The 12352-nt window shown below is 37.4% G+C and overlaps 1 protein-coding gene across 1 annotated transcript in view; it reads left to right on the plus strand.

Moving 5' to 3' along the window:
* DNAH6 (dynein axonemal heavy chain 6) overlaps positions 1-12352 on the plus strand; it is a 201300-nt gene that overhangs the window by 34348 nt on the left and 154600 nt on the right. Inside the window, exons 6-11 of the mRNA XM_026481835.4 lie at positions 4619-4753; positions 4840-4960; positions 6578-6695; positions 7973-8141; positions 10160-10276; positions 11637-11837. Of these exons, the coding sequence (XP_026337620.3) occupies positions 4619-4753; positions 4840-4960; positions 6578-6695; positions 7973-8141; positions 10160-10276; positions 11637-11837 (861 nt within the window). The remainder of the gene's footprint in view (positions 1-4618; positions 4754-4839; positions 4961-6577; positions 6696-7972; positions 8142-10159; positions 10277-11636; positions 11838-12352) is intronic.

Below are 12352 nucleotides of genomic sequence, written 5' to 3' on the forward strand. Positions count from 1 at the left end.
CTGTTGATTTTTGTGTATGGAGCCTATTTTCTGAAACCTTGCAGAATTTATTACTGATTCTATTTGTATGGTGTGTGTGTGTGTGTGTGTGTGTATTCCTTGGATACTCTGTGAACAAGAATAAGTCATCTGCAAATAGATATTGTTTTATGATTCCTTTCCAATCTGGATGATTTTTAATTTTCTTGCCTATGTTCCCTGGCTAGAACCTTCTGAATAGAAGTGGCAAAAGCAGAAATCCTTGTCTTGTTCCTGATCTTAGAAGGAAAGCTTTCAGTCTTTCATCATCAAGCATGATGCTATAAGGATGTTTCTTTCTATTCCTAGTTTGTTGAATGTTTCTATCATGAAGCCATGATGATTCTATCACATGTTTTCCTGCATCTATTGAGATTATCATGCAGTTTTTGCCCTTTATTATAATAATATGATTTGTTACAATAATTGACCTTTGGATACTAAACCAACTTTGTATCCCTGGGATAAATCATATTTGGTCATGGTATATAATCCCTTTATTGTTTTATTTGGTTTGCTAGTATTATGTTAATGATATTTTCATGAATATTCATAAGGAAGACTGGTCTATAGGGTTTTTTTTTTTTTTCTTGTCTTTGTCTGGTTTTATAGAATGAGTTGGAAAATATTCCTTCTGTTTTTTGAAAGAGTTTATGAAGATTTGGTATTAATTTTTCTTTAATGTTTTGTAGAATTCAAGTGTCTTCTAGTCTCCTATATTTCCAGGTTTCACTTTTCTTTAGACTTAAGTGTGTGTTTAATATTAATTTTTCAATATTATTTAATGATGCACCTGGTTTTAACCTGCTGGTTTAAATAATGTGTAATTTTCTTGCATGTGATACTTTCAGGCAATTTTTTTTTTTTTTTTTTTTAGTTTTCACATTTTCAAACACTGTCATTTATTTTAATTTGAATGTTACTTTGTAATTAAAATCTTTCCATTTTTTATTTTTAGTCAGCCATCCCTTTGCAAACAGACCGCTCTTAATTTCATAGATCTGTATAACCATTCCTCCGCTTAAGAAGGGATGTACCTTTTACTGTAGCCCTTTCTATTCTGGGTCAGAAATGTACATGAGAACTCGAGCCCACATCCTCTGGCTGGGACATGAGCTATATAGCTCCAGTGGGCTCTGTAAGTGTCAAATTGCTCAGATCACCCAAATGTTCTGTTAACTGAGGTTAGGGCAAATTAAAGTTGTAGTCGTGTGGTGAAGGCAAGATTAGTAAATCCAATGGATTCCTGCATTCCAACCAAAGACGTTGTGCCTCAGCATGGCCTTGATTTTTCTTAGATTTTTACATAAACACGGCTCTTCTGCACTTATCTTCCAAAGGCTCTGATCTCTGTTTCCCTATGGGCTTTCTGACCCAGTGACCAACCTGCAGATTAATAACAATGATTTTCTACCTCTGAAAGTATTAACGCTCGTTTCGGTGCAACTGGCAGAAAGTCAGTTTCAATGAGCTTCAGCAACAACAGCAAACAAAAGCTCAAATAATAAGGAAGTTCAAGTGGTGAACATACGTTTATGCATGGCTGAATTCAGAAGTTTTCATATTAGTTTTTCCTCTTTCTCTTCATCTTTCAGTTCTGTATTTCTGTTTCATTCTTACTTGGGCTCTTACATGGGCACCCCCTGCCGCTCTAGTTACAGCGGGCTCTTTGAGTGAGAAGAGTACCTTTTGCTGAGATGCTGGAGAGAACACTGATTGGCTCAGGTGGTCATGTGTTCAGTCCTGAACCAATCCGTGCACAGCCAGGTGTACTCTGATAAACCAGGCCTGGGTTTGTGCCTATTCCTCATTCCTGTGTTAGGGAAAGGGAGGGGTTGACCTTATCAAAACCACATGGTAATGGGTTTCCCAAAAGAAAGAGGGATTCTATTCCCAGAAGAATTGGTGGTAGGTCTGTCCAGGACAGACAAAAACGATAGCTTCTCAGTCTACATATTGAAACCCACTATCAAAGTGACAAGTTCCTCCTCTTACAGCCCTGCTGCCAACCTAATATGTAATCCTTTTCACCTTCGACAGGTACTATTGATTTAGCAGCCTGAGAATGAACCTGAGATTCTATCTGAAATTTACTAGTAGAAATAACAACAGGGGACAAAAACAAAACCCCGCAGTCTCTCTTGTATTCATAGCTGCTCTCACAACTGTCCTGTATGCGGACAGCCAGGTGATATTTAAGTTGAGCCAAAGTAATTTCTTAGATTACATATTTTTTCTTCCAAAAAGTTTCCACTGTCAAACTCTCTCACATTTTGGCAGACCATCATCAGTTTTGCTCTCCACCTGGATCCTTGCATTTGGTCCATGTACTTATATTTTTGGTTCAAGGACTTTCTCCAGAATACCCTGAACTTCCTTGCCTTCCCTGCCAAGTTTTGATTGCATTCTCTTCCCTACTCCTATACTCATGTTAATTTATATAGTCTTATTTCAATTTGTAGATTTAATCTCTAAACTTTTGCTTCTTTTTTTATCATGCAAATTCTTCCATGCATTAAACCTTAAGGGCTATCTGACTTCCTAGATGTTTTTTCATGAAACTCTTCACTTAGGACTCTTCTAATTATAACTTCCCTTTATTGTACTTTGAATAAATAAAGCACTGTTTCATGTTGGTCTGAATAGCTGTTATTTGTCCTGTTTTGGAAACACATGGAAAAGAGTCCTATAGTATGGTGTATATAACATATAAATCAAAATCACATACCAATAAATTAATGTTAACTTTTTTAATGTGACTGCTGCTCGTTTGATTAGATTACAAGTGAGGGTGAATGGTCGTGGAAAATTGTTAGAATATGTGTCTTAGAAGCCAACAGCTTAGAACTCTGACCCATGATGGTAGCGTGGAGAAAGATTAAGTTAATATTATGTAACATAATTTTACAAATACTTCCACTCATTGTTCCAGCCCACAAATAAATAGGTTCTTTTTTTTTTTTTAAGATTTATTTATTTATTTGAGAGAAAGAGAGGGAGCAGGGGGAGGGGCAGAGAGAGAGAATTTCAAGCAGACTCACCAACGAGCACACAGCCTGACTCAGGGCCCAATCCCAGGACCCTGAGATCATGACCTGAGCTGAAATCAAGAGTTGGGTGCTTAACCAACTGAGCCACTCAAGTGTCCCATAAATAGGTTCTTAATGATGACTGAATTTTCTTTTTCAGCAACTTGTCACCCCTGAAAATCTAAAGTTAAAAAATTTAACTTTAGGGGTGCCTGGGTGGCTCAGTCGTTAAGCATCTGCCTTCGGCTCAGTTCATGATCCCAGTGTTCTGGGATCGAGCCCCGCATCGGGCTCCCTGCTCAGCAGGAAGCCTGCTTCTCCCTCTCTCACTCCCCCCTGCTGTGTTCCCTCTCTTGCTTCCACTCTCTCTCTCTCTCAAATAAATAAATACAATCTTTAAAAAAAAATTTAACTTTAAAAAATTTTAAACTCAAAGTGGCCTTTGTCCTATGTCGTAGCCTCTTAGGTCAGTAGATGGGCCCCTGAATTACCAGGGTGACTGGACGTTGTAAAGTCCTTAAGATAACATGATGAATCTCTTAGTAGTCTTTCATAAAACATAGTGAAATTTGAGATATTGCCCGGGGCACCTGGGTGGCTCAGATGGTTGGGCGTCTGCCTTTGGCTTGGGTCATGATCTCCAGGTCCTGGGATTGAGCCCCATATCGGGCTCCTGGCTGGCTCAGCCAGGAGTCTGCTTCTCCCTCTCCCTGTGCCTCTCCTCCTGCTTGTGTGCTCTCTCTGTCTCTCTGTCTCTCTCAAATGAATAAATAAAATCTTTAAAAAAAAAAAAAAGGCATTCCCCAGTCCTCCATTACTTGCCCTCAATTTCATAGCTATAAGACGCATATTCAAAATGAAAAGAAAGGAATTCAAACAAATTAAATCTGATAGTTTAAAGAATGCTTTTATGGATAAAGAAGATGTGAGATAGATAGATAGATAGATAGATAGACCTACATGGAGTATTACTCAGCCATCAGAAAGGATGAATACTTACTATTTACATTAACATGGATGGAACTGGAGGGTATTATGCTGAGCAAAATAAGTCAAACAGAGAAAGACAATTATCATATGGTTTCACTCATATGTGGAATGTAAGAAGCAGCACAGAGGATCATGGGGGACGGGAAGGAAAACTGAATGGGAAATAATCAGAGGGAGACAAACCATGAGACACTCTTAACTATAGGAAACAAAGTGTTGCTAGAGGGGAGAGAGGAGGGGCAACTGGGTGATGGGCATTAAAAAGGAGGGGTAACTGGGTGATGAGCACTGAGTGTTATATGCAACTGAGGAATTATTGAGCTCTACATCTGAAACTAACGATGTACTATATGTCGGCTACTTGAATTTAAATTTTTTTTAAAAACAAAGAATGCTTTTAGAAAAAAATTCCCAAGTGTTCCTGTTTAATGGATGCACCTTGGAGTTGTAGCTATAGTTAACACATAGAGCTATCTATTTTCCTTAATAACCATTCTTGCTTTCCAAATATTTTTATTCTTTCAAAAGCCAGGGCTTTTTTTTTTTTAACTAAACAATGACAAATTTTTATTTTCATGCAGTATTTGCGACCAGCTCTTCTTAAAATAAATGAATTATGCTATCACTTGAGTTTTATGGGACTTTGTCATATTGAAAAATGTCATACCTACACCCTGCAAGAATTTAAAGTTGTGCAAGTCATACGGTTAAAAGAGGTAAGAATTTTGTCTATGGTTTCAAGATTTTTTTTCTACTGTTGCTACTTTGCTATTACTAATTATACATATTCATCAATGTCTAGGTGACAGAGCGCCTAGAAGAATTTCGAAATGAGGCAAAAAATGTGGTCAGGAAGGCTTGTCGAATTGCTCTTCGTGCCGAGGGATTTATTCCTGATGACTGTCCACATAAACCTGTTGAAGGTATGAAGGAGGAAATACTTTGATAGATCAAAAGTCATGGCTTTCTAAAAAATTACCTCTTTTTCTGTTTTTCTTGAGTTTAAATAATCATCCTATTTTTTTAGTTCTTCCAAATATCTACTTGATACGTTATAAATTCAGTACATATCATAGAGGGGAAAACACAGTAAATACTGCATCTTCCTTGCATTACCATTGCAGATATATAATATTTTTTTTTAAAGCTTTTATTTATTTATTCGACAGAGATAGAGACAGCCAGCGAGAGAGGGAACACAAGCAGGGGGAGTGGGAGAGGAAGAAGCAGGCTCATAGCGGAGGAGCCTGATGTGGGGCTCGATCCCATAATGCCGGGATCACACCCTGAGCCGAAGGCAGATGCTCAACCGCTGTGCCACCCAGGCGCCCCGGATATATAATATTTTATACTGGTTACAGAACCTTTATTTCATAAGCATTTTATAGAGGAATCAGGGCCTCTTTGCTTAAAGGTGTGTCTAACCTGCCAGTATGGACAATAGGTTTGTTAAAATTAAGCAACTGGGTGGATCTCAGGTTGACCCTGGGTGACAGAAACTGTAAAAGGATAACTAAAATTCAGGTGGAAAAGGAGAGTAGAGGTGTTCCTGAGAAGGAAGTAGCATGGTACACGGATCAATTCTGAGAAAGGGGAATGTTAATAACTGTCTGAAGTCTTTTGTTGAGTTAAAATCCTTTGATGTGGGATTCTTTTGGATAACTGGGCTGTTTTCTAGAGTTTGAAATACTTCATTAACCAAGCATTTTGTTGTTTTTTTTTAATTTTACTCATCTTTTTTTCCATTTTAATGCCAATGTAATTAACATACAGTGTTATATTAGTTTCATGTGTACAATATAGTGATTCAACAATTCTATGCATTACTCAGTTCTCATTGTGGTAAGTGTACTCTTAATCCCCTTCACCTATTTCCCCCTTTCCTCCACTCATCTCTCCTCGTAACCATCTCTAGTTAACCATCTCATTCTCTCTAGTTAAGAATGCTTTTTGGTCTTTTTTCCCCTTTGTTCATTTGTTTCTTAAATTCCACGATGGGTGAAATCATGATGTTTGTTTTCTCTGATTTATTTCACTTAGCATCGTCAGGGAAATGCAAATCAAAACCACGGTGAGATGATCACCTCCTACCTGTCAGAATGACTAAAATCAAAAACTCAAGAAACAAGTGTAGGCAAGGATGTAGAGAAAAAGGAACCCTTGCACACTATTGGTGGGAATGCAAACTGGTGCAGACACTGTGGCAAACAGTCTGGAGCTTCCTCAAAAAATTAAAAATAGAAATACCCTATGATCCAGTAATTGCTCTACTGGGTATTTACCCAAAGAATGCGAAAACGCTAATTCAAAGGGATATATATGCACTGCTATGCTTACTGCAGCATTATTTATAATAGCCGAATTATGGAAGCAGCCCAAGCGTCCATCAATAGATAAATGAATAAAGAAGATGTGGTATTTGTATATACAATGGAATATTATTCAGTCACAAAAAAAGAATTTTACTTATCTTTTAATCCATATTGAAAGAAATGGAATTTTTACCCAAAAATTGATGTTGTGTCTTCTGTTGTTCTTAGATCATTGTAAAATCCAAGATGGTGGAGGTCTCACTGAGTTGCCTGCTTACACAGACTCTGACAAAATGACGTACACAGAGCAGGCCAGCAAAAGGCATCACTGCATGAGGCTAACGTGGTAAATGATTAATTCTCTTCTTCAAGAAAAATTAGAGCATCCACCCTTCTCAAGTTTCATTAAAAATTAAAGCCTTCATCAAAAGATTCACTAATAGAGATTTAGGGGATATGGTAAACTGAATGCATGCCCAGAAGCTCACCCATCCAACTGCCACCCAGCAGAGCAGCCACTGGGAGGGGCAGGCTGGGGGAGAGTGGAAGGCATGCCCAAGGCCAAGTGCTCCTCTTTGATCTCTAAAGCTTTGTTTCCCTCTAGCCCAGCTTGGACCACGCATGGAGTAGGCTGTGGTAAGGAGAAGTCAGGTACATAGAAAGTCGTGGGCCTCCTCCAGTGCACCTGGAGAGCTCATTACATCGGTTTGGTCACTAAAGAACGACAGATAGCTGCATTGCCACACAAAATTCCACTCTCTCCCTAAGGTGGGTTTTGCATCTGAGAGACCGGGGCAGAAAGTCTTCTTTCCAGAGCCTCACCTGGATCTTGACATTGTTCCAGAGTTTGGATTTCACACCATTCTAAAACCTCATCATTACAAATAACTTGCAAACAAAATCACCAAACATTATCTGAAAAGTTTTGTGTGGCACTGTGGAACACTATTATTGTTCCTCAGTGCCCACTAACTTAGTCCAGCTTTGACAGCTGTATATTTAATAAGTCTTAACTGCGTTCTGGTTTATATATGAAATGATATGATAATAATGGCTGTGTCACAACAGAAGTCAATGGAGCAATCCCTCAGGCCACCGTCAGAGTACAGGTCACAGAAGACCTCTTGGCCTTCAGCTGAGTAGAATAAACATTTATTCTAAATGCCCAAGTTAAGGAAACATAAAATCTGCCTCTCTGGGTCAGCAGCTGCGATTTCACACATTTACCATTAGAATGTGAGTTACAGATGTTGTATATTTTCTGATTTCTTCTGTGCAGCATCTTTAAAAAATCTTATGGCCCTTTTGGCTAGATGAGCTGGGTGTGTTTTCCATACCAGCTATATTGCTCATTAAATATCCTTTTGGATAGTTAGAACACCCAGCTAAATTGATGCTATATATTTGAATATATTTGTGTTTTAAAATGAAGAATGTTCAAGAATAACTCTTTTGGACAATAAGTCTCTGTAATTATAACATAAATGGAAATTCAAAGAGAAATTATGATATTTTAAATGTTGAATATTTGGTTTATTGTCACTTTCAAAAATATATGGTTTAGTGTCACGTTCATAGTAGGGAATATAGAAAACTGAAGCTGTATTTTTTTTTCTTTTCAAGCTTTATCCGTCTAAATGACTATCTAATTGAGAACACAATGCACGTCCTAACAGTGAATTCTGTTAACTCTCTTTTGAATTATCTTACTGACAAGCTAAAACGAACACCTTCAGCAGATGTCATTCAGAAATGGATTACTGAAGAGAAGACTGAAGTCACTGAGAAAAAGGTATATTCAGACAAAATTAAGAAAATTGATAGGTCAGCATTTATTGAAGAGTGCTTACTGTGTGCTGTGAATTATGATATTTTCTGTGTACTTGCAAAGTAGCAGAAATGCTTAGAAGATTTCACAGGACAATCAGAGCTTACCATATGCACTTGAAACGGCAGAGTGAAAATCACCGTATCATCAAGTATCTAATAATAGAGGAAATTATCCACTGTGCTAGATGTTGCTGTCTGTCTCATAGGAATTTGCTAAAGGCTATTCGTGTGTTCACTGGACAAATATTTCTTAAGTACTACTATGTACCAATCCCTGTGCTGGGTGTTGGGTATATAGTGATGAAAAGCATAGACAGGATTCTTGCCCCCAAGAAGCTTATGGTTTGGGGGTCATCATGGCATGAACTGGAAGAGAGAAGCAGGGAAGGTGGTGTAAATGAAAGCTAAGCAATGGTTTAGGGGTGAGAAGAAGCAAATCACGGAAGCAAACCTTTGTGCTTTGAGTGGATAACCTCTTGGGAGGATGTTGATCTTAGAGACACAGAGTAATTTGAGATATTTGAGATGAAGTACTACCTGTCAACTGCCTGCTCAGGAAACCCAGCTATGAAGTTTCCCTTTTCTCCAAAAGCTGAATTTTAGTTGCATACTCCTTTTTATTACTTTCTCTCCTTCCCTAGTCTCAGTTCCTCCTTTTTCTAAGTACTATTACATTTTGAAAGTAACATTTATTTTTCTAATAATAAAAGTAATGTATGCTAAGTGAAGAAAATTGGAAGAACACAGAAATATAGAAAGAAAAGGACCCTCTGCTATCCAAAGATAACTATTTCCAAGTGAAAAACGTACCATACTTACTGCTTTAACACATGCTTTTTCCACTTAGCAGTGTATTGTGAAAAATCTCCGAAGGCAATATGTATTTTTCTATATAATATTCTCACGTAGAAATATAACTACTGTACCTCTTCTAAATAATTTTCTATCATTGATCACTTTCTCATACTCCAAATAGACAAAGACGTCTTTGTTTCTTATTACTCCAAATAAGCAAAGAACATCCTTGTCCATACATTTTTCACACATTTCTGAATTTTTTTCCCCTTAGAAGAAATTCCTAGATGTGGAATTTTTGGGTCAGAAATGTACTTTTGATACTGATGCATTAACTTTCCAAAAAGTTTTGTGTCAATTTACAACCTTCCTAGCAATGTTTGAGAATGAACCACATGCACACTAGATATTATCATTAATTTTCATCGTGGGCAATCTGATGGTTGTGAAGTAGTACATCACTGCTTTTAATTGTCATATTCCTTTAATTGTCACCCCAGCGCAGGGATAAGAGCATAGGTCCTGTGGTCAGAAAGACCTGGGTTTGAGTGCTGGCCTGGCATTTAATAACCAGTGTGTCCTGGATGAAATATCTTACTTTCTCCAGATTCTATTTTTCTTGTGGGGGCAATAATGATACCTGCTTCATATGGTTGGTGTGCGTTCATGAATACTGAGCGCTGCCTGGCACCCAGTGAATACTCAATAAATGTTTTTACTGAGTAAACTGTCTTGAGTACGAGAACAAGAAGATTGATCACTTGTATATTCCTTTTAGGAAATGTCAGATTATGCCCTTTGCCTGTTTTTCTATTTAAGTATATTTCTATTTTAGTATATATCTACTTATGTATCAATTGTTATATTATTAGTATAAATTTCTATTGAGTATATCAAATGCATTTCTATCTAAATATTATCAATTTCCTGTATTCTATGCTTGTTTGCCTTTCCATTTTGTTGATAGTGTTTTCAGAAGGAGAGAAGTTTTACACTATTGTGTAGTCTTTCAGTGTTTGCCTTTATTTTTTAATTTCTACGGTAATATTTGTTGCAAGACAAGCCAACATTATGAAATCAACTAATTGGATAAGCTTCAGTTTACATGCTTCTTGTAGTACAGATATCTGTTATCTTATACCTTGGTTCTTACATCTTAAAACGCTGCACATGTGCTCATTTCAGGTGACCTCTGTGGGGGAAAAGCAGGAAGAAGATGAGTCTCTCATCCCCATGTTTCTCACAGAACTGATTTTGACAGTCCAGTCATTACTATTTGAACCTTCTTTGGAAGACTTTCTGGTGTGTGTTCCTTCATAGAGCATCCATCTATAAGTACCTTTTTGAGAAATAAAGCAAGTGTTTTACTGTCAAGTGATTGGCAGGTTTGCTGTTGTTCCTTCTCCAAAATGATCAGAAGGAAAAGAAAGTACTGTTCTGTGCACAGTATTGCATCCACATAAAAACTATCTAAAAGTTTAGCACATTTTCTTTAACTTGAGACAGATTGGGAGCTTGGTAGGATGCCCCAGCAAGAGAACATATGCTATACAAAATTTAGAATTGACTATCATAAGTACAATTTGTGAAATCTTTTTAGGCATGCTGCATCTGTGAAAATGTTTTAATTATCTGTTGCTGTGTAACAAATTACCACCAATGTGGCAGCTTAAAACAACAGCCATGTGCTATCTCACAGTTTCTGTGGGTCCAAAGCCTGGGCACTGCTTAGCTCATCCTCTGCCTCAAAGCTGCTCCAGGCTGTCGTTCGGGTAGTGGCTGCGATGAGGTCTCCTTAGAGGCTTGACTAGAAAAAGGTCTACTTCTAAGTTCCCTCAAGTTGCTGTATAGGTGTAAGTATAGGATTGAAGTTCCTATTTTCTTGAGGGATGTCAGCAAGGGACCACCCTTAGATCCTAGAAATCACCTGTAGCTCCTTGCCATGTGGCCAACTCTATAAGCAGTTTACAATATGGACATTTGCTTCTTCAAGGCCAGTTAGAAAATCTCCTTTGCAAAGGGCCCAATCCCTCTTTTAAGAGTTTTCACTAGATTCATTCAGGTAGACCGAGGATATACCTTTTTGATTACATTCAAGGCATGTACGCCAAAGGGAGGGAATCATGGGAGCCATCTTAGAATTATGCCCTCTTCATTTGTGTACATGTATAGATTAGTAAACCAATCAGAGTCTATATTTCCTGGTATACTGTAGCACAAAAGCAGTAGTAATCAGGATCTCTGGATTCTAGTCTTGGCTTTATAATGAGTTATTTGACCTTGGGGTATAAACCACTTACTGCTCTAGGGTTCAATTTATGCATCTGTAAGATGAGAAGGCAGATGAGTTTTAAGGTTGCTTCCAATTCCAGTAGTCTATGATTCAGATAGGTTATTTTAGAATATTCATAAGGTCAAGTGGACTGCTGAGTTCCCTCTGGTTGGGGCCTCACTCAGAAGCTCCCATACAGAGGCAGTAACCTCTTGAATGTCCCTTCTTGGCCAGAAAACTCATGTCCTTCACATGATTTGTATGAACTCAGAATCAACACAGTATTTGTTACAGTTGAATGAGTTATTTTAGCATTTCAAAAAATTCAAAATTATTCATAAATATAATCATATATGTTTACATTTATGTTTATGTTTTTCTTTCTAACAGGATGGGATTTCGGGTGCAATTAATCATTTTCAAAACACCGTGCTATCAGTTCCTAACCTTGTACCTGATACGTATTTTGATGCTTTTACCAGACCTTACATTAACAACAAACTTGAAGAAAAAACTTGTGGATCTGGGCCAAGCCTATCAGCAGTATTTGATGATGATAAGAATTTTCGCACAATTATCTTTCAAATAAGGGTACATTTACTTTTACTAAAACTGTTTTATAATATTCTCAATTTTTAAGAAATTGAATAATAAAGTTTCTTCCTTTCTTATCTTTAAACTGAACGCTACTTAATTTCTAAATGGTAAAGTGATTTCTTTTTTAAAGTCCTAGTAGATCAGAGCACTGACTACAGGAAAGGATTTAGAAGTGCAAGTTATCTGAGATGGCATTAACCGCTCATTCTGGAGGAGCAGATAAGATTAAGAAGAAAGAAGAGGCATTATTTAAACTTGGGGTGGTGTAGGGGAAATGAAGCAACTGGTGAAAACTTAAGGTCCTACAAGACTAAAGAGAACCAAAAAATCAAAGAACACCCAACTTTTTCCACACTGCCAAAAAATTAAATAATCTGCACATTTCTACATTGACAGAACAGAACGGAATACCCTTGAATTATAAGTCTCATAAATCACTTCAAATCCATAAGCTAAGGAAATGAAGATATATTAAATTCATGCAAAACTACAACACGGAGGAAACAGCG

This window comes from Ursus arctos, unplaced genomic scaffold, assembly GCF_023065955.2.
Source record: "Ursus arctos isolate Adak ecotype North America unplaced genomic scaffold, UrsArc2.0 scaffold_8, whole genome shotgun sequence".
Taxonomy (NCBI): Eukaryota; Metazoa; Chordata; class Mammalia; order Carnivora; family Ursidae; genus Ursus; species Ursus arctos.